General features: G+C 39.4%; 1 protein-coding gene across 1 annotated transcript in view; it reads right to left on the reverse strand.

The window, feature by feature from the left end:
• The window catches only part of DNAJC12 (DnaJ heat shock protein family (Hsp40) member C12), a 31,828-nt gene that overhangs the window by 7,846 nt on the left and 693 nt on the right, over positions 1–23,289 (reverse strand). The window contains exons 2-3 of the mRNA XM_021700081.1: positions 11,320–11,398; positions 3,595–3,734 (exon numbers count right to left, since the gene is read on the reverse strand). Of these exons, the coding sequence (XP_021555756.1) occupies positions 3,595–3,734; positions 11,320–11,398 (219 nt within the window). The remainder of the gene's footprint in view (positions 1–3,594; positions 3,735–11,319; positions 11,399–23,289) is intronic.

Here is a 23,289-nt window from a genome sequence, read left to right on the forward strand (position 1 = left end):
AAGAAAGAAAGAAAGAAAGAAAGAAAGAAAGAAAGAAAGAAAGAAAAAAAAAGATGGAGCACTTGACTGGCTCAGACAGTAGAGCATGCAACTCTTGATCTCAGGGTTGTAAGTTTGAGCCCCACACTGGGTGAAGATATTACCTAAAAATAAAATCTTTAAGGGGCACCTCGGTGGCTCAGTAGGTTTCAGCTCGAGTCATGATGTCAGGGTCATGAGATCAAGCCCTGCGTAGGGCTCCGTGCTCAGGGAAATTCTCTCCCTCTGTCCCTACCCCCACCTCTCTAAAATAAATAAATAAATCTTTTTTAAAAATAAAAATGAAATCTTTTTTTTAAATGTTAATTTTAGGGGCACCTGGGTGGCTCAGTCAGTTAAGTGTCTGCCTTCAGCTCAGATCATGATCCCAGGATCCTGGGATCGAGGCCCACATCGGGCTCCCTGCTCCGCGGGAAGCCTGCTTCTCCCACTCCTTCTGTCCCTGCCCCCAGCTCGTGCACTTTCTCTCAAATAAATAAATAAAATCATTTTTTAAAAATGTTAATTTTAAAAAAGGGCAGTGGCCTTAGCGGGGGCAAAAAAATCTGCTTTTGGTTTGGTTGGTTGGGGTCTGTTGTTGTTTAGTTTGTTTCTTCCTTTTTCTGCATGTGCAGAGTAGAAAAGGCTAGCCAGTGGCTTCCTCTGTGGAGGGAAAGGATATTGGAAAGGTCAGTGAAAAATAGAAAATAAGAAATTTGAGAATTCAGGGCCCAGAGAGCTGAAAATGTGGTCCTTCAACATCACAAGTCAGCTAAGTGTCCTGTACAGTGTATCTACTCCGTGTCTCAGTACTTCTTGGAATAAAAGTGCCTATTATTTCCTTAGATGGTGTTGAGGATTAATGACTTAACTACAGTAAATGCTTTGATAGCCAGCAAAGATATTCTGAGATAATAGTTTTACTCATCCATCTACTTTATAAGAATAAAATATTTTATCATCAGACCCTTGTATCTGCTGATCCCAATTAAAGAAATACACAGGGAAAAAATCCCAACTGTATCTAACCTCATATTCAGGCGGCTCTCATGCTTTGTACTTCAATCAAAGGACTAATGTAAGAGTGATGCTAAGCAGCCTGGTTTGCTGGGACACAATTAGGTCTCATGTCTGTGCTCACAGAGTGTATTTCTCAGTTCCCCTAAATATGAACTGGACAGAACAACATTTAATATCAAGCAAACTAGTGTGGAATGACTCAGTTCAAATGATCATCAGTAAAAATATCAAATGATAGCAGTTGATAGAGACTAAGAGGGAGATTAGGAAAAGGACAGTATGTACAGCAAAATAATGAATTGCACCAGACCAAAACAATCAGTGTGTGCAGGGGGTGAACTAATGCTAAACAGACACCAAGCCTGGGTGCAAAGGCCACTGTCCTACAGTCCCTGAAATTGGTATGTTGCTTATTCTACCTTCTCCATTGACTTGTTTACCAGCTTTCTTTAAGGTGTTTTTTCCCCCTAGGAAGTCATTTTTTAAAATTCTGGATGTTGGGGCGCCTGGGTGGCTCAGTCTGTTAAGCGTCTGCCTTCAGCTCAGGTCATGATCCCAGGGTCCTGGGATCGAGTCCCACGTCGGGCTCCCTGCTCCGCGGGAAGCCTCCTTCTCCTTCTCTCTCTGCTGCTCCCCCTGGCTTGTGCGCTCTCTCTCTCTCTCTCAAATAGATAAAATCTTTAAAATAAATAAAGTAGGTAATTTAATTTAATTCTGGACCTTGTTTAATAATAAAAAATTGTGCCTACATGCCAGTAAACATTAAATAGACAATAGAAAAATAAATAGAAAAAAATCAATTGACTCATGTGAGCCATGGATCAGCTGAATAACTATTCAAAATTGACTAGTTGTTTTTATTCTGGATCAACATGAGTGAATTTTTTACTTGTCTGGGTGATCTTTGACATGGTTTTGGATAACATTCAATTAGGACAGACTGCCTTCTCAACAGGCCCAGAAGGTGTTAAATTACACACTGTTTCCCACCTGATTGGGGAAAGTGTAACCAAACGGGCATAGTAGGAAGCTTCCCTGGTTGTTTGTAGCCAACTGGACTCACCCCAAGGACACCTTACTGAGCCCAGGAACCCAGAAACAATCAGTATAAAGGTTGGGGTGCCTGGGTGGCTCAGTCAGTTAAGTGTCTGACTTGATTTCAGCTCAGGTCATGATCTCAGGATTGTGAGATCAAACCCCACTTTGGGCTCCATGCTGGGCATATAGCCTGCTTAAGATTCTCTCTCTCCCAGGACGCCTGGGTGTATCAGTTGGTTAAGCATCTGCCTTCGGCTCAGGTCATGATCCCAGGGTCCTGGGATCGAGCCCCACGTCAGGCTCCTTGCTCAGCGGGGAGCCTGCTTCTCCCTCTGCCTGCCTCTGTCTTTCTCTCTGACAAATAAATAAATAAAAACTTAAAAAAAAAATAGATTCTCTCTCTCCCTCTACCCCTCCCCTCCTAAATATATATAAATATGCATATTTATATATAACATGTTTAATAATATATATAAATATATATAATTTTTATATACTGAAATATATATATATAAAGGTCAATGTAAGAACAAAGTAAGTGTATAACACAGTAATTATAGTGATTTTTTTTTAAGATTTTATTTATTTATTTGACAGAGAGAGACACAGTGAGAGAGGGAACACAAGCAGGGGGAGTGGGAGAGTGAGAAGCAGGCTTCCCGTGGAACAGGGAGCCCGATGCGGGGCTCGATCCCAGAACTCTGGGATCATGACCTGAGCCGAAGGCAGACGCTTAACGACTGAGCCACCCAGGCGCCCCTATAGTGATTATTTTTATATTTAGTTTTTTAATAGCATGAAGAAAGAGAACACAATGGTTTAAAAAGTCTCTCTGCATCAATCCAATGACTCTTTCACCAGAATTTGTAACAAGAATAAATTTAAAATAATTTACAGCTTTCTTTAATTAATCAGGCTCTTTTTTATGGAATTTATAAGCCTTGAGTAGAGAATAGGCTGATATGAACTAAAAAGATGGAGGAGATGAATTTGCATTGGTTCAAAATTCAGCAGTATTATATGAGCAACTTCAGAAGCACAGTTGTCAGAATGTATAAAACATAAATGCTAATGAGGAGTGTATACATTGACTCAAACAGCCAAGGAGAGACTGACAATTGTAGTCATCAGCTCTTCTGGCGCTGACCCACTGAATTCCCCTTCACAGGATTTGTGGACGCTGAGTTATATCTAGATTCTACCAGCTTCTTGGTCTTCCCCGTCCTATTGCCTATTGACTTTTTTTTTTAAGATTTATTTATTTATTTTGACAGAGAAAGAGAGAGAGAGCACAAGCAGGGGGAGGGGCAGAGGGAGGAGCAGACTCCCCGCTGAGCAGGGAGCCCGATGCGGGGCTCGATCCCAGGACCCTGGGATCATGACTTGAGCCGAAGGCAGACGCTTAACGACTGAGCCACCCAGGCGCCCCTGCCTATTGACTTTTTAAGCTGCTACATGAGTCTCATCCATGGGCAGCCTGAGCTTCATGAATTCACTACATCCCAGAGCGGAACCTACCGTTTTCACCGAGTCACTCAAAGCTTCCCACTGCTGGAATGTCATCGACATCTGGCTCCTGCGCCAGTGGTCATAGCGAGCACGACTCTCTGTATTAGTCAGAATCTCCTTTGCCTTCTGCAGCTTCTGGAACGTCTCCACTGGAAAACAAATCCAAAGATGAGCACTCCTCTCTTGAAGGAGTTATTTTAAACTCCCAAGCAAAGCGATCTCACTGGAATAGGTCTGTTATTTACTGGCTATGTGACCTTCAAGCTTTCATTTCCTCATGTGTAGTGCGAATCGCAAGGACAAGTGAGATCATGGATGTAAAGGGCCTGGCTCACAGTTTATCCACTCTCTTCACTGAGCTCCAGTGATGTGCCAAGTGCTAATCCAGATGCTGATGACACAGCTGTGAACAGGAGACATGAACTATTTAGTGGGATTGACATTTACAAACATCAAAAAAATTAGTTTTGTCTACTAGGAAGAAAACTACCTTTTCTAGTGGTAGTTGTGAGGAAGGGTAGTGATCAGGCGAGAGGAACAGTGTAAATGAAGACTCTAAGGCAGGAAGGAGCATAGTTATTTAGAGAAAGTAGAAAATGCCCATGTGACACAGGGCTGGGAAAGAACAATGAGGAAATGAGCAATGGGGCTGTAGAGTAGACAAGGACCCAGTCATCCAGGACCTTAGAGGCCTAAGGATTCTGGTCTGCTTTTGTTGTAAGAACAGTAAGAAGTTATTGGGAGGGTTTAAGCACAGGAAGTAACATGGTAGGTGGTTGATAAATGGTAGCTTTGTCACTGATCTATTTGACCAGATGGCATACAATAGAAACCATCCATGTCCCTTTTGTAAACACTTCCAATGTCTCTTCTGCTCTTCAATGAAGCTCAAACTTTCTATAGAACAATACACAAAAATCAATTGTGTTTCTAAACAGTATCAATGAGCAATCTGAAAATGAAATCAGGGAAGAAATTCCATTTACAACAGCATCAAAAGAATAAAATACTTAGAAAAAAATGTTAACAAAAGAAGTGCAAGACTTATATATTGAAAACTATAAAACACTGTTGAAAGAAATTAAATATCTAAATGAATAGATATCCATGTTCAAGGATCAGAAGACCTAGCATTTCTAAGATGGTAATTCTCCAAACTGCTCTATAGATTTAATGTAATCTCTGTCAAAATCCCAGATGCCTTTTTTTGTGACAAGTTGATCCTAAAAATCCATATGTACAGGCAAGGGTCTCAGAATAGTCAAAACAATCTTGAAAAACAAAAACAAAGTTGGAAGAACTCACACTTCCCAACTTAAAACTTTCTACAAGGCTACAGTAATGAAAACAGTGTGGTACTAGCATTAGAGTAAACATACATAAATGGGATAGTATGAGTCCAAAATAAACCCTCAAACTTACAGTCAATTGGTTTTCTTTCTGTTTTTTTTAAGATTTTTTTTTTAAGATTTTATTTATTTATTTGAGAGAGAGCACAAGAGGGGGGAGGGTCAGAGGGAGAAGCAGACTCCCTGCTGAGCAGGGAGCCTGATGCGGGATTCGATCCCAGGACTCGAGGATCATGACCTGAGCCGAAGGCAGTCGCCCAACCAACTGAGCCACCCTGAGCCGAAGGCAGTCGCCCAACCAACTGAGCCACCCAGGTGCCCAAGATTTTATTTTTAAGTAATCTCTACACCCAATGTGGGGCTCAAACTCACAACCCTGGCAGTAAGAGTTGCATGCTCCACTGACTGAGCCAGCCAGGCGCCCAAAGTCAATTGGTTTTCTACAAAAGTACCAAGACCATTCGACTGGGGAAAAAATCATCTTTTGGGGGCACCTGCGTGGTTCAGTCAGTTGAGTGTATGACCAGGCATTCATATGGCTTACTTCCTCCAGATGTCATCTCAGATCCTGTCTTGTAGAGGGGGTCTTCCCTGACTATGCTATATAAAATGACTGCCCACCAGCCCCACGCCTTTATCTCCCTTGCCCTACATTACTTTTCATCATAGTACTTGCCCCCAGCCATTACGTAGTTTTTTATGATCTGTCTCCTCTACCACAATACAAACTCTGTGGAAACGGAAACTTTATCTGTTTCGTTCTCTGCCGTATCCTTTGCACTGAAACAGCATAGCCCATGCTCAAAAGGTATTTGTTCAATGAACCAATAAGTGAATGCTTCCTATTTTGAGTGTGAGAAAGATAATATATAGAGCTATTCCCTGAGCTCCAACCACCAAAGAAATGACACGTATCATTAAAACATTTTGTGAATTAGGAATATTTTAATACCATCAGTGGGAAAACTAATTTAAATTGCCCAGATAGTGTTTAACAATACCTCATGGTAGGTGCCTGGGTGGCTCAGTCCGTTAAACTCCTGACTCTTGAGTTCTACGCAGGTCATGATCACGGGGTCGTGAGGTCTAGCCCTGTGCCAGGCTCCACACTCAGCACAAGTTTCTTTGAGATTCTCTCTCTCCCTCTCCCTTTGCCCCTCCCCCCACTCACATGGACTCTCTCTCTCTTTCTAAAAATAAATAAATAAATAAATAAAATCTTTTTTTAAAAAACCCATGGGAAGTAATCCAGAGTCTCTCAAACAGGTGTTGAGGCAAATGTACAGCCAATACTGACAGTATTAAAAATACTGAAATACTTCTGTACCCCAGGTGGTAAAGAATCGCTATTCCTGAGCCCCCGTCCTCCAAACACCACCACTTTTAAGTGTTCCCCCAACAACAAGATACTCCCTGCCACAGCAGGGTCCCTCCAAGACCCTGCCCCAAAGCTGGATAGCACAGTACCTAACAGGCCATTAACTACTTAATATCACCGCTGGAGGTAGCCATTAGTGAGTTAAAGGGAAGACCCTAAAGATGAGGCTATTGAAAACTACAGGAAAATAAACAAACTAATAAAAAGCATCTTGCCATAGCAGCTCGCTCCAGAGTAATCCTTCTACCACTGATGACAATTTAAATATCCCACTGTACAAATAAGATGTCACTTTTTCCAAGGCGAATAAAAAGCTCTTTAAATTATTGCCACGGATGCACATGCCAGTTACTACTACAGCAGTGTTTATAAAGATTTACATATTTATCTATGAGTCACCTTCTCTTTGCACATTACTGTTAGCCTGGTTTCAGAGTCTGCAGAATGGAAGAAGCGTGCCTGGGATTATTCTGATGTCAGTCCCTCGACAACAATTGATAAGCAGAAAGCTAAAGATACTTTATCTTGCCTAATAGCTGGCCTTTCCTTCTTCCAACCTCTCTACCACATTAAAAATGAGTTTGGGTTTATACTTGTCCTTTAATATGTCAGCTAATCAAATGAGTCACACAAGATAAACATTTACCAGTTCTGGGAAGAGAGATCTCATTTTACAAGCTTATATGAGCAAATGATGCCGGGACCTTTGAGAGACATTCTGTTTTAACTCCTGGATCTACTCTGAAAATACAGAGGTTCTTTTAAATTCATATTTCACAATTGAATTTGTATTATTATAGTCATCTTTCAAATGTAGACCACTTACAATTACTTGAAAAATAATAATAAAAACATGATGTCAGACTGTACTTTGAAAAAAATATGGAAGAAAATATACCACTGTTAATAGTGGTTCCCTGGCAGGGAGAGATAAGAGCAGACTTTCACTTTCAACATTATTTATTACTGTATGTTATTTTTATTCAAAGGGGAAAAAGCAATAAAGAGTTTTTAAAGTGAGAAAGCATGGAGACATGGAAAGATATCAGTTAGCAAGGACAAGGAGCTCTCCTTCAAATATCCAAATGTCTTTGCAGCCTACAAATCAATAAAAAAAATACCTTTCACAGATCTTTAATTTAGTCTGGAATCCCTTTCTTCAGGGTCAGGGAGAAGTTAATAAAGCATTGGCCTGAAACAGTTACTGTCATGCACATACACAGGATTGGCATGAGCACCAGCCAGGAATTTTGTGCTCAGTGACACAATTTCTACAGCACACCGGGTGTGGAACCTGCTAAAGATTCTCTCTCTGCCTCACCCCCAACCCACTCTCGTGCACAAATGCACGTGCACTCTCTTTCTAAAATTAAAAAAAAAAAATTTTTTTTTATCTTGGAATGCTGTATAAAAACAAGAAAAGAAAGTCCACTGAATCATAATTGCCAACATTCATTGAGCTATTCCTGCATGCAAGCTACCTCATTTGTCCTTCACATTAGATGCATGAAGCAATATACTACTGGTCTACCCATTTTTCCTATGAGAATGCTGAGGCTCAAGAGATTGCCCAAGGTCAACTAGCTCATCAGTGGGATCAAGGAGCAATCCAGACAGACAAGACTGTGCTCCATATCTACTACTCCATCATGCTAGCAAATTAGTAATTTCAGTGGAAATGGTTGAGACTACACTTAATGAACCAAAAAGGTATATATACAAGTTTAATTTCTCCTACAGGCAGTTGCTCTATAAGCTTTCACCTTGATGAAATATGTTTCAAAATCTGCCTAATGTAGTCTGGATTTCTGCCAAACTAAATTCAGCATCTGGGTGAAATTTTGTTTAATATTTTTTTAAGATTTATTTATTTATTAGAGAGAGAGTGCACGCACGCGTGGGAGCAGGGGTAGGGGCAGAGAGAAAGGGAGAGGGAGAGAATCTCAAGCGGACTCCCTGCTGTGCGCAGAGCCCAGTGTGGGGCTTAATCTCTTAACCCTGTGATCATGACCTGAGCTGAATCCAAGAGTTGGATGCTTAACTGACTGAGCCACCCAGGCGCTCTGTTTAATATTTTAAAATATTTTTATCAGTACCCTTAATCCTTCTCCAAGTGTATAAAGAACCACTTACATTTTCAGAAAATCGTATCAATCCAGATTGAGTAAATGGATGCTTGAACAGATTTGAAAACAATTTCTACCCACAGGTTGACTCATCTATAACTGCAAGCCTGACAGGGGACGATATTGATGTCTGTGTACCTTTCATTTTAAACAATACTTACATTTAAATGTTTCTCTGAACAAGAAGCCTCGAAGTAGCCCATATGTGAAAACTCCCATCACTATGGCAACCAGAAATGGCAATGATTGCACAGTGATTCATCGTGTATCCCAAATAGAAATTGTTTGCCAGGGACAGAGAAACAACTCAAAGCCATGCTTTATTGGAAAAGAACCCAGTTAAAGAATAACCTGGGGTGGTGGTTGTTTTTAAGTGTTTATTAAATTTTTATACTTTTATGTTAGGACATCTATCTTTTTTTTAAGATTTATTTATTTATCTGAGAGGGAGAGAGTGCGAGCTGGGGGGATAGGGGGACTGAAAGAGAGAGAGAATCCTCAAGCAAACTCCCCACCTGAGCTCAGAGCCCCATGTGGACTCAATCCCAGGACTCCGAGATCATGACCTGAGTCGAAATCAAGAGTTGGCCGCTCAACCAACTGAGCCACCCAGGTGCCCCAGGACATCTATCTTAATAGTAACTCCAGTTCAAAGAGGTAATTAATATGTCTCCTAAAGAAATGTTCATGAATTTATTCATTCAGTCATTCAATAAATGATTTGCACAAAGTTAAGTGTCCTCCATGGTAGGTGCTATGTGAGGTGTGGGGCATATTACTGTGAACAAGATAGCAGGAAGCCTGCCTCACTCAGCTTTCAGTATGACTGACAAGCAAACAGGCAACAAGGAGATGGTGTGATACACAGTTTTCTGACCGATGTATAGGGTGCTCTGAGTAGGTGGGGCACAGGTGACTTCCCAGAGGAAGCGATGGCTAAGCTGAAACCTGACACAGGAGTGACCTAACCAATCAAAGCAAAGCAGAGATGTGTGTAGGCCTCAGAGGGAGCCAGACAGAGAGGCAGCAGGCATAAAGGTTTGAAGTATAGGGGCACCTGAGTGGTTCAGTCGGTTGGTTAAGCATCCAACTCTTGATTTCAGCTCAGGTCATGATCTCAGGGTCGTGGGATCAAGCCCTGCACCAGGCTCTGCACTGGGCATGGAGCCTGCTTAAGATTCTTTCTCTCCCTCTGCCTCCCCCCACCCCCACCCCCCTCCCCCACTCTCTCTCTCTCTAAAAAAAAAAAAAAAAGGTCCGAGCTCTGAAGAGTAGAAAACGGTATATTAAGGAACAAAGGTAGTTCTGTGAGGCAGAAACATGGAGTAGTGGGCATGGTGGTGGAGAGAAGATGAAAATGGAGAGATGGGGAGGGGCAGGGAGCACATGAAGGTGCTTGTACCTAAAGGCCCAGCAATGACAAAGAATGAACTGTCGCTACATGTACAAAATGGGCAAATATCACAGACAAGGTAAAGCAAAAGAAGCCACAGACAAAGGAGGACTGTATGATTCCATTTATGTGAAATTCAAAGCCACACAAAACTAATTAGTGATAATAGAGATCTTAGGAACCTTAGGGCAGGGGCGCCTGGGTGGCTCAGTCGTTAAGTGTCTGCCTTCGGCTCAGGTCATGGTCCCAGGGTCCTGGGATCGAGTCCCGTATTGGGCTCCCTGCTCAGCGGGAAGCCTGCTTCTCCCTCTCCCACTCCCCCTGCTTGTGTTCCTGCTCTCACTATCTCTCTCTGTCAAATAAAATCTTTAAAAAAAAAAAAAAAAGGAACCTTAGGGCAGAAGAGAAGGAGTCACAACAGAGACAGAAAGATCAGCCCACGAGGTTGGAGGAAAAGTATGAGTGTTTATCTTGGTATCTAAGAGAAAAGAGTGTTTCAAGGACGCATGGTCAACAGTGTCAATTTCTGATGCAAACACAGGGAAGATAAGAACTAAAGAGTAACCCTTGGATTTGGCAGCCAGGAAGTCCTTGGTGGCTATTCCAAGAGTCATTTCAAGAAAGGTGAGGAGGAAGTCAGACTGGGATAAACTGAAAATTGGTGAAGAAAAGTAGAGATAGCAACTGTGAACTTCTTTTTCAGGAAGTTTGGCTCTAAAAGGAAAGAAAGAAGAGGAGCAGGAGGGAGACGGGTCAAGGAAGGATAACTGGTTTATATTTTTTCAAACTGAAATACACATAAGCATTTATGTCAAAATTTATGATAATGGAATTTAAATTATGATAAAGAAAAGCAAAAGTATGAATATATTATCATATGTTCAACAGAGACATATTCAGTTCCCCAGAATGAAGAAAATACAGCAAGGTTCTCATCAAGGCAATCACCTGTTACAAACATACTTAAGACCTGTTAACACTCAAGAGCTAGTGAAATAAAGCATAAAATGGACAAATTTTTTTTTAATGCTTTTTTTTTTTAAGATTTTATTTATTTATTTGACAGAGAGAGACACAGCGAGAGAGGGAACACAAGCAGGGGGAGTGAAAGAGGGAGAAGCAGGCTTCCCGCCGAGCAGGGAGCCTGATGCGGGGCTCGATCCCAGGACCCTGGGATCATGACCTGAGCCGAAGGCAGGCGCTTAACCATATGAGCCACCCAGGCGCCCCTAAAATGGACAAATTTTAAACCAGGAAGCAGCACATTACAGCTAAAGAAAAATGGAAGTTCAATACTATTGGAGAAAAGACCCTACACAGTTCCTTCCTCCCCTTCTGCCATCCAATGGTGCAAAAACATTCTTGGGCATTGAATGAAAGAGTAAGTGTGAGCATAACATACAAAAGGAAATTTAGTTATTATTCAATAGCTTTTTAGTTCTAGATGCTATTCATTTTCGTGGGAAACAGGCATTATTAAATACTTACCAGCTTTGGAGTTCTCAGGATGCTTGTCAGGGTGACATTCCAAGGCTCTGACTTTAAATTCTGCCATGATTTGTTCAACCTAAAATAAAAATCAATGTTTAAAATAAGGAATCCAACTTAAATGGCATAAAGGAAGAAGCTGGGCATCATTCCTTCTCAAAACAGCCGTATTCAACCCAACTTTTTCTTTTGATCCTTATATTTGTATTTTGACTTTTTTTTTTTTAAAGATTTTATTTATTTGACAGAGACATAGCAAAAGAGGGAACACAAGCAGGGGGAGTGGGAGAGGGAGAAGCAGGCTTCCCAAGGAGCAGGGAGCCCGACACAGGGCTCGATCCCAGGACCCTGGGATCATGACCTGAGCCGAAGGCAGATGCTTAACTAACGACTGAGCCACCCAGGTGCCCCTTGACTTTTTACTCTAAGAAATAATTTCCTCTAGGGACGCCTGAGTGGCTCAGATGGTTGGGCGTCTGCCTTCAGCTCAGGTCATGATCCTGGGGTCCTGGGATCTAGCCCTGCAACGGACTCCCTGCTCAGCGGGGAGCTTGCTTCTGCCTCTCCCCCTGCTCATGCTCTCTCTCTCTGTATCTCTCTGTCTCAAATGAATAAATAAAATCTTGAAAGAAGGAAAAGAAAGAAAGAGAAAGAAAGAAAGAAAGAAAGAAAGAAAGAAAGAAAGAAAGAAAGAAAGAAAGAAAGAAAGAAAGAAAGAAAGAAAAAGAAGAAAGAAAGAAAGAAAAGAAAGAAAGAATTTCCTCTATAATAAAACTCAGAAAGCATCCAATAAAAACTTCTATCCAAATAGTAGTCTGTGATGACAACTGAACTGCATTTAGATGATGGCCCAACACACCTGTGAGCCTAATATATATTTAAATGTCAAAAATAGTCAGATAGGTTTATCCTAAGAATACATAAATTTAGATGTGTTCACTCATCTGAGTTCATTTTTTTCATCATCTAAGTTCTTTAAAAGATGCTTAGCCATCATTCATTATTCAAGGATGAGTGTCTAGTTTATAAATTATCCATTATAAAGTTCCCTCTTTCTGCCTTTGCCCCCTCTTTTTTCTTTAAGAATTTCAAAAAAAAAAAAAGAATTTCACAATTTTTAAAAAAGGACAGAATTCAAACCTGTTAATTTTGTTACCAATTAACAGTGTGGCTAGAGACTTTGGGAAAAGAGAAACTTCTCCCAAACTAACATGAGGCTTGAGAGGCATTTTGATTTGATTTGCTTTCACTCAGCCCTCTAATCCTTGTTATCATGAATCATCAAGACTTGTCTTTGTTAATTGTAATTCCAATGACAGCAGCGGGAGACAACAGTGGTTCTGTGGCTCAGCAATCTGATTGCTTCATTTTATTTATTTATTTATTTTTAGATTTTTATTTATTTATTTGAGAGAGAGAGCACATGCACAAGAGAACAGGAGAGGTGGAGAGGGGCAGAGGGAGAGGGAGAAGCAGATCCCCCACCAAGCAGGGAGCCCAATACAGGGATAGGTGAGGGGCTTGGTGAGGGGCTCATGAGGGACTCGATGCAGGGCTCCATGAGGGGCTGGATGCGGAGCTTGATGTGGGCTCTATCCCAGGACCCCGTGATCATGACCCCAGTGGAAGACAGATGCTTAACTGACTGAGGCCCCCGGGTGCCCCTGATTGCTTTGTTTTAAATCCCAGTTCTGCCCTGAGACTTTAGGCAAGTTATGTAACTTCATGTGCCTTGGTTTCCTCATCTTTACATTGCATGCTGGATAGAAATAGGGCCTTTAACACAAAGCCTAATCATAGTAAGACCTCAATAAAAATAGCTAAAACCAAAGGTCGGTGGTTAAGTAACTTGTCTGAAATCATTTAGCTAGATACTAAAAAAAGCTGAATTTTTTGTTAACTAAGCAGTTGGACTTCAAATCCGATAATCTTAACTACTGTTTTATATGGCCAAATTCTTCAGGCTTAGGGACCTATTATCAAGTTCCATATTTACTATCCACTAATTAATGAAAGCAAATTACCTCTTGTTTGAGAAACAAATTCTCAAGCAGCTCTGCTCAATATTGTAACAAGACTCATGGAAAAACATAAATTTATCAACTCTGGGTCATCCTTAATCAATTCTTAATAAAAAAAAATCCTTAATCAAAAAAAAAAATTTCTTCACATTTATAACCCAGACTGTATTAGATAAGCATATGCATTAAGTGCCCAGACTAATAACTATTCTTTTCCGTATTAAGCATCTACTGAGAATCCCTTGGAATAACAGGAAGGGATAGACTTCCTGTTAAGAACTGTAATTAATTGTGTTTCCTCTTCCTGGGTGTTCCCTTTAACCATCAGTCACTATAAACTGCTTATATAACAAAGAAAATTGAGAATGAGACCTGCTTTTAAATTTTAAAATATTAAAAATTCTAAAGATTCTAATAGTAGTAAGCATTTTTTAATTAGGTTACTTATGATTATTCACAATCTCTCTTCGAAAAAGTTTATATCAGGGGCACCTGGGTGGCTCAGTCTTTGGGTGTCTGCCTTCCACTCAGGTCGTGGTCCCGGGGTCCTGGGATCGAGCCCTGCGTCGGGATCCCTGCTCCGCGGAAAGCCTGCTTCTCCCTCTCCCACTCCCCCTGCTTGTGCTCCCTCTCTCGCTGTGTCTCTCTCTGTCAAATACATAAATAAAATCTTTTAAAAAGAAAAAGTTTATATCAATACAGAACAAAAAGTAAAAGCCCCTTTACTCCTCATCCCCCAAGATAACAGGTTACACCTTTCAAGACACACACCTATACACATATTTATGTATATATATTGGAGGATTTTAATAAGATAAATAGATAAAATCATACCTATCTATCAAAGGTAGAAAATTTGGGGGGTTTTGCTGTAATTGTTTTATTTTTTCATTCCTATCCCATTAGAAAACATTCTAGTAAAAAAAGAAAAAAAAAAAAAACACACATTCTAGTATTAGCCCATGGAAGCAAATGTATCAAAATGGTTAATTCTCAATAGTGCTAATGTATGTGATTGTTAGTTTCTTCTTTATATTTTCTTTACTTTGCCAATTTTCTATTTTAAAAAATTAAGAATACTCCATATCTGTCTTTCATTACTGTTTATAGTTTTAGTATCACAAAATTTGTCACAAGCCACCTACGTAGGACTGGTTCTGGGTAAACTAACTAGTAAAGTGGGTTAGTTTGTTTTGAGAATATTCTATTTATCTCCTGGCATCTCCATCCCATGTGTCCGTGCCAACTGCAGCCCATGGACAAATGAGGCCCTCCACGTCAAGGTCCACTGAATCCTGCCTTCCTGATCCAGTGTTCAATGGCCTGGAAAACTGCCTATTATGCTGGCCAATAAATATACAAACAAATGTTCAGCTTTACTCAAAATCAAATAAATCAAAACATCCAAGGCATGATAATGACCAGTGTCACTGAGGGTGCAAAAAAATGAACATTTTCATGCTCTCCCAGTGAGGATGCAAATTTCCCAGGAATATATATGTACATATATACCAAAGAGTGATAGAATTAGATATACATGTATATATACATATATATATATGAAAAGCCTATAATTTTTTCACTCTTTGATACAACAGTTCCAATTCTAGGAATTTGTATAAGAAGACAGTCAGAGGTGGGAAAATTATTTAGTTATAAGAAGGTTCATTGAATAAAATGTTATAAATTTTAAACAAAAATTTATGTGTCCAACAATAAGATATTAAAGTTAATTGAAATACTGCTATAGGCTGAGATATTTTGCAGTCATTAAAAAAAATAATCTTGGGGGCGCCTGGGTGGCTCAGTTGGTTAAGCGACTGCCTTCAGCTCAGGTCATGATCCCAGGGTCCTGGGATCGAGTCCCGCATCGGGCTCCCTGCTCTGCGGGGAGCCTGCTTCTCCCTCTCCCACTCCCCCTGCTTGTGTTCCCTCTCTCGCTGTGTCTCTCTCTGTCAAATAAATAAATAAAATCTTTAAAAAATAATAATAATAATCTTGTAGTAGGAGACTTTCAGTAATCTGAGAAAAATTATGTAACATATTTCTATGAGGAAATGTAAACTACAAGGCATTATATGCAGCATAAAACCACAATATTTTACCTTAAAAAGGACTATGTAATATATATGTATATGTGTATATAGATGATAATAATAATAATAGCTAAGATTTTTTTTTTAAGATTTTATTTATTTGACAGAGAGCGAGAGCAAGAAAGAGCACAAGCAGGGTCGCCTGGGTGGCTCAGTCGGTTAAGCGACTGCCTTCGGCTCAGGTCATGATCTCAGGGTCCTGGGATCAAGCCCCACATCGGGCTCCCTGCTCGGCGGGAAGCCTGCTTCTCCCTCTCCCACTCCCCCTGCTTGTGTTCCCTCTCTCGCTGTGTCTCTCTGTGTCACATAAATAATTAAAATCTTTAAAAAAAAAAAAAAGAAAGAAAGAGCACAAGCAGGGGCAGCTGCAGGCAGAGAGAGACCAACTGAGCCACCCAGGTGCCCCATAGCTAAGATTTATTGAGACTTACTATATGCCAGGCACTGTTCTAAGCACCGTGCATATAACATCTCATTTAATTCCCACAACAACTCTGTGAGGTACTGTAATTTTTCCCATTTTACAGATTAGGAAACCAAGAAATAGAAAAGTTAAGTGATTGCCCCAAGACCACATATCTAGTGGCAGAGCCAGTATTTGAATGAAGGTAGTCTGACCCTAAATACATATGTAAACGCACTTACAAATATTTACACATGGGGCGCCTACGTGGCTCGGTCAGTTAAGCATCCAACTCTTGATTTCAGCTCAAGTCCTGATCTCAGGGTGCTGGGATTGAGCCCAGCGTCGGGCTCCCTGCTCAGCAGGGAGTCTACTCTCTCCTTCTCCCTCTGCTCCTCGCCCCCACTCATGTGCGGGCTCTCTCTAATTAATAAATAAATCTTTAAAAAATATATTTACATATATGTGCATGTACCTGCATAACACATCAATAGGGGCGCCTGGGTGGCTCAGTCAGTTAAGCATCTGACTCTTGGTTTCTGCTCAGGTCATTATCTTGGGGTCTTGAGATCAATCAAGCCTCACCTCGGGGTCCATGCTCAGCATGGAGTCTGCTTGAGTTTCTCTCTCTCTCTCTCCCTCTCCCTCTGCCCCTCCCCCTTTTTCTCTCTCTAAAATAAATAAATAAGATCTTTAAAAAAAAAACCATAAATACAGCGTATGTGCACACACCCATATGTCATACTCCAAGATGTTAAGCATTAGGTTAACATTTTTCTCCATTGTGTCTTCATACTCCACATTTCCTTATTGAAAATATATTAGTTTTAGAAATTAAGTTTTAAAACTTAAAAACTTATCTTTTCCATAGCCTATTAGCACAATATTCTGATCTGTTCAGGAAATACTTGAGTGTGCAATAGGCACTAATTTGATTCCCACTTGGATGGATCTTCTCCAAATTTCCCTGGCCACAAAAACACCCTCTGTCTCTCCCTCCATGTGTCTGAATTTTGACCTAGTAAGATCATTTCAAGCCTCATCTCTTCTCTGAAATCTTTTCAGATATTCTTCCTTTAATTCCTGTTGCATTTATAAATAGTACCACATAGCGCAGCACTTACTTTTTCTCAAATTGTTTCCTTTGCATTAGCTTTGGCTCCTGAGCTGGATGCCAGGTTTCTTATACACTTGCACTATTTCTCACCTTTTGGTTTGGTTTGGTTTGGTTTTACCCCCATCACTTCCAGTACTGGCCGGATGCCCAGTGTTGAATAAATACTTGACTATTGACTGACAGATGTTCTTTAAATAACACGATTATAGCATAATAGGAGCCTTCTGGAAACTGTGATTTATTCATTAAAAGAATGAATTGATTCTAGGGGCGCCTGGGTGGCTCAGTCGTTAAGCGTCTGCCTTCGGCTCGGTCATGATCCCTGAGTCCTGGGATCGAGCCCCGCATCAGGCTCCCTGCTCCGCGGGAAGCCTGCTTCTCCCTCTCCCACTCCCCCTGCTTGTGTTCCCTCTCTCGCTGTCTCTCTCGCTGTCAAATAAATAAATAAAATCTTAAAAAAAAAAAAGAATGAACTGATTCTAGTGATGGAAACTGATATGCTGTAGAAAAGACTCATTTCAATAAGTGAATTAATTAGTATCCAGTGATAACTATTTGAGTTGAGTATCTATGAGGATTCATTGTTTCTATTCTACTTGTATATATGGTTGAAATTTTTCATAATAAAAACATTTTAAGAGAAAAAATTCCATCACTTCAATTCATTTAGTGTGAAACTGGGTTTTCCCCCTAAAACTCCAAATATTAACAATATCCCTGAAATAAATCCCATGGGATGATCCTACATCATTCTAATGGAATGATAATTAAAACATGAGCCAGAGAAACAATTTGAGCCACAAAATATATAATGGCAGTATTGTGTTATAATCCATAAAATGCAATAACTATTAATCCATAGTGACGAAAATAGTTGAATAAATAAATAAATATGGGAGAGAGGATAACTTTTCTTTATGGAAGAATTCTGAGAAATAAATATAAAATGAATGAGGAAAATAGAAAGCCACCATTAGGCAAACACTATAGTAGTAATTGTTATAAGCAAGATCCACCAAAGGATGCTAAAATCAGTGGGTGAAAGTCTGAGGAGACACACTACAGTCTCCAAGAATCTTCATCAAAAATATTTGTTAATTACAAAAGGGAAACTAGTAACTACAATGCAAAAACCCGGCAGAAGAAACCTGACAGACACCACCTTAACTATGTGTTCAGGTCAATAAGACATATCAGCATCGTGTAGCCCTGAGGTGATACACTGAAAAAGGTACAATATCGCTTCAGCAGTGTTCTTTCCAAAAACACATAACCTCAGTCTAATCAAGAGAAAATCTGAAACAAACCAAAATTGAGGGACATCCTACAAAATAACTGACCGTTACTTTTCAAAGTGTCCACATCATGAAAGACAAGGAAGGTATGAGAAATTGTCACTGTGGAGGAAACTAAGGGAATAAGACAACTAAGTGTAATAAAAAATTCTGGCTTGGATCTTGGAAGAGAAAAAAGACATCAGTAGAAAAACTGATGAAATGACAATGAGACCTATCCTTCAGATCGGAGGTTGACTAGCTCTGGCCCAAAGGCCAAATCCGGCCTGTCACCTATTTTTTTAAATAAAGTTTTATTGGAAGATAGCCATCGTCATTCATTTCACATATTATCTATGGCTACATTCTTAAACTGGCAGAGCTGAGTAGCTGTGACAGAGATCGTAAGTCCTGCAAAATCTAAAATGTTTGCTAGCTCCAAAAAAAAAAGGTTGGGGGGGGTTTCAATGGTTCAGTCAGTTGGGTATCATTCTCTTGATCTCTGCTCAAGTCTTGATCTTGGGGTCATGAGTTCAAGCCATGCTGGGCATGGAGCCTACTTTTTAAAAAATAATAAAATAAAATAAAATTAAATTAAATTAAATTAAATTAAATTAAAAAGTAAAATGTTTGCTATCTCAGGGACAGCACCAGGGTCAGACAAGCAGGATACCCAGGTTTAAGGAGGTACTCTCTTTCTCTCTCTCTCTCTTAGGTTTCTGCACTTGCACAACCCTGAAAGTTAGTCCCTCCTTAAATTTTGTGTCCTGGGATGCCTGGGTGGCTCAGTCTTTTAAGCGTCTGCCTTCGGCTCAGGTCATGATCCCAGGGTCCTGGGATTGAGTCCCACATCAGGCTTCCTACTCAACAAGGAGCCTGCTTCTCCCTCTCCCTCTGCCTGTCATTCCCCCTGCTTCTGCTCTCTCTCTCTCTGACAAGTAAATAAATAAAATCTTAAAAAAAAAAACTTAAAAAAGAACGTAAAAAAAAATTTGTGTGTGTCCTAAGTGCCCTGCTTACCTCACTCTAGTCCTGACTCTGTCTAGCTGGTCTTTTACAAAAAAAAAAAAAAAAAAATTGCTTGCTGGCCCCTGGTTAATACTTTTATACCAATATTAATTTTCTGATAATTACTGTATAATTTTACTGTGCACGATAACTGTAATATGATGCTAACGTTAAGGGAAGCTGGATGCAGTGTATATAGGAACTCTGTATTATTTTTACAACTTTTCTGTGAGCTCAAAATTATTCAAATAGGTGGAGCACAGAGGATTTTTAGAGTAGTGAAAGTACTCTGTATGATAAATGTCATTATACATTTGTCCAAACCTACAGAATGTACAAACCCAAGAGTGAACCATAATAAAAACTATGGACTTTGGGTGATAGTGATGTGTCAATGTAGGTTCATCATTATAACAAGTGAACCATTCTAGTGGAGATATTGATAACAGGGATGCTATGCCTGAGCGGAGGGAAGGAAATATAGGGGAAAGTTCTATACCTTCTGCTCAATTTTGCTATGAACCTAAAACTGCTCTTATAAAGTCTATTAAAAAATCTTTTCTGGGGGGGCCCCTGGGGGGCTCAGTTAAGTGCCTTTGGCTCAGATAGTGATCTTGAGGTCCTGGGATGGAGCGCATTGTCAGGCTCCCTGCTCACTGGGGAGTCTGCTTCTCCCCCTCCCTCTACCCTTCCCCCACCCCCCTTGTGTTCTCTCCCTCTCTCTCTCTCAAATAAAGAAATAAAATCTTTAGGGCATGCCTGTGTGGCTTGGTCGGTTAAGCGTCTGCCTTCCGCTCAGGTAGTGATCCCAGGGTCCTGGGATCAAGTCCTGCATCAGGCTCCTTGCTCGGCAGGAAGCCTGCTTCTCCCTCTCCCTCTGCCTGCCACTCCCCCTGCTTGTGCTTTCTCTCTCTGACAAATAAATAAATAAAATCTTAAAAAAAAAAAAAGAAAGAAAGAAAGAAAATCTTTAAAAAAGAAAAAATCATTTTGGAGGGCACCCGGCTGGTTCAGTCAGTGGAGCATGGAACTCTTCCACATTGTGTGTAGATATTACTTAAAAATAAAATCTTTTCTAAAAAAGATCATTTTGGGGCGCCTGAGTGGCTCAGATGGTTAAGCGTCTGCCTTCGGTTCAGGTCATGATCCCAGGGTCCTGGGATCAAGCCCCACATGGGGCCCCTGGCTCAGCGGGGAGCCTGCTTCTCCCTCTCCCTCTGCCTCTCTCCCTGCTCATGCTCTCTCTCTCTCTCTCTGTATCTCTGTGTCTCAAATGAATACATAAAAATCTTTTAAAATAAATAAATAAATAAAAATAAATTTAAAAAGATCATTTTGGGTCACCTGACTGGCTCAGTTGGTAAAGCATATGACTCTTGATCTTGGGGTTGTAAATTCAAGCCCCAGGTTGGGCATAGAACTTACTCAAAAAAAAAAAAGGAAAAAATTTTTCAAAACTAAAACATTAAAAAAAATAATGTCAGTTATGGAGTAATCTAAATTTACAAAGTTCCAAGTGTACAGTATTAGTGTGAGGCCAAAACAATGTCCATGCCCACAGCCACACCCACAATGTGCCAGGCACTGTTCTAAGCACTTTATTTATCATGTCTCATTTAATCCCCAAAATAACTCTATGAGGTGGGTACTATCATTACCCCTATTTGCAGATTAGGAAACAAAGGAATAGAAAAGTTAAACCATTTCCTAAGGTCACATAGCTAGTAAATGGCAAGATTTAAACCCAGGTGGTCTGAAGTCAATAAGAAGAGAACTAGAAACAAAAAATAAGTATCTCCATTTATCAAGTTTATGCTCAATTTTCAAGTCTGCGAAATCTTGAAATCAGGATTGAAATGGTGACCAAATATCAAAAATTCAAGTAAGATATACACCAGAGAGGATGTCTTATATCATGAGTGTGTGGTGTATGCATTAATAAGGACTTTAGAAGATTTCATAACGTGTGTCTTTTGTGTAAAATCTGATTCAAGGCAAAAAAGCTAACTAACTTGGAATCAACCTTCAGTAAATGTTTTTGAAATGAGGGTATGCTGTTTTCTACTCAACAGTGTGGAAACCCTTCCAGGGTTTATATATGTCATTTCACTAATTTTCAACAGAAGCTTTAAATTGTAAGAACTATATACTAAAGCAAAAGAATTATATGTGTGTGTGCGTCAACACAGTTGTTATAAATAGAATCAAAATATGAAGTTGCTTTGAAATTATAAATGCTAAATTGCTTTAGAGGGGGCACCTGGGTGGCTCAGTCGTTAAGCGTCTGCCTTCGGTTCAGGTCATGATCCCAGGGTCCTAGGATCGAGCCCCGCATCGGGCTCCCTGCTTGGCGGGAAGCCTGCTTCTCCCTCTCCCTCTCCCCTCTGCTTGTGTTCCCTCTCTCGCTGTGTCTCTCTCTGTCAAATAAATAAATAAAATCTTAAAAAATAAATAAATAAATAAATAAATTGCTTTAGAGTATGAACAGTTCTGGTCAACTTTTTAAAACATCAAATCAAGGAATATTTGAAGTAAAAGAAATCCATCCAATACAAATCAAGTAAAGGAAACGTCACACTAAATACTCAAAAAATGGAATTAAAATATTTTTAGGGGCGCCTGGCTGGCTCAGTCGGTAGAGCATGTTCTCTAGATCTTGGGGTTGTGAGTTCAAGCCCCACACTGGGTGTGGAGATTACTTAAAAATAAAAAAATAAAATCTTTTTTAAATGGGAAATATACATATGAAAAGAGGGGAAAGATACATATAAAAAGAATTGACAAAATTGTGACAGGTCATTTCATTTTAAATAAATGATTGTAATCTAAACATGCTATGTCATTGTCAGAATCAGTAAAGAAGGAATGGCCAAGACAATGCTTTTAATATATGCCACAATACAGGTAAGTATGACTATAACTGGTAACAAAATTGCTAGCTATAATGAAAGAGACTGTTATAAACATTATAAATAAAAAATAGGATCATTTTTTTCAGTCTATTCAAAACTTCTCCATCTTTGTAGACTGAGGAAACAATAACATAACTATAAAAGACTGACCAAGAGGGTCTAGGGATTTATTTATGGGGATATAATGACCTTTACTTTATAACTTAGAATAACAATATTTTTTTAAATTCAAATTGTGAAGCTTATCAAGTTAAATTATGTTCCTTTGATTTTAAAAAGCTCCTTCAAAAACTAGTTGGCAATAGTATAATTCATAACAGATGGTAAAAATGTCAATAAGCTTTCTCAATTGCTATAAAAGTAAATCACCACTAAAGTAAACAAGAGTAACATATTATCCTAAAGGAGAAATATACAACTAAAGGAGTATTGGAACCAGGTGTGTGCATGTGTGAGTGTGTGCTTAACTACAAGATACTTAAGATAACTCCCTCAGTGTGATGACAATGGAGATTTTAAACCTTTATGTCCACCGTCACATTCTATTTTCCAAACAAAATTAAGCACATTTTGTTACTTAACTCCAGCCTTATGAAACAAAGATAAATAGAAAAATATTTTGCTTTAAAATATTTTAATATTAATAGGCATATTTTAGTAATAAAATTAAAACATTTTAATAATTATATAAAATATATTTAATAATATAATTGAAATATACTTCCTATTCATCTCAACAGTATTTAAAACATTGAAAAACTAGGAATAAATGAAATATTTACAATAAGGTAATAATCAATTGTGATACAACAATAAAACAAAATGTGCAACATTAAAATATGTATGAAGAATGTTTTTAATAGCATGGAGAAATCCTTGAGTGGGTAAAAAGTAGGAATCAACATGTAAATATATATCTTCCCAAACATGTCTCCAAAAAATATAGGAAAAAGACTGAAGATTAATAAACCAAGCATTAATAGTGTTATCCTTGGAAAGTAGAATTATAAATGAGTTTTCCATAATTTAAAAAACTTTTACAACCTTCATCATTGTGTGGCCCTTTAAAAACATTATTTCATTGTAGATCAAAGTGAACAACCACAGAGTTTTTCACACATTTTGTTTCAGAAGCCACC

This window comes from Neomonachus schauinslandi, chromosome 6 (assembly GCF_002201575.2).
Source record: "Neomonachus schauinslandi chromosome 6, ASM220157v2, whole genome shotgun sequence".
NCBI classification, from domain to species: Eukaryota; Metazoa; Chordata; class Mammalia; order Carnivora; family Phocidae; genus Neomonachus; species Neomonachus schauinslandi.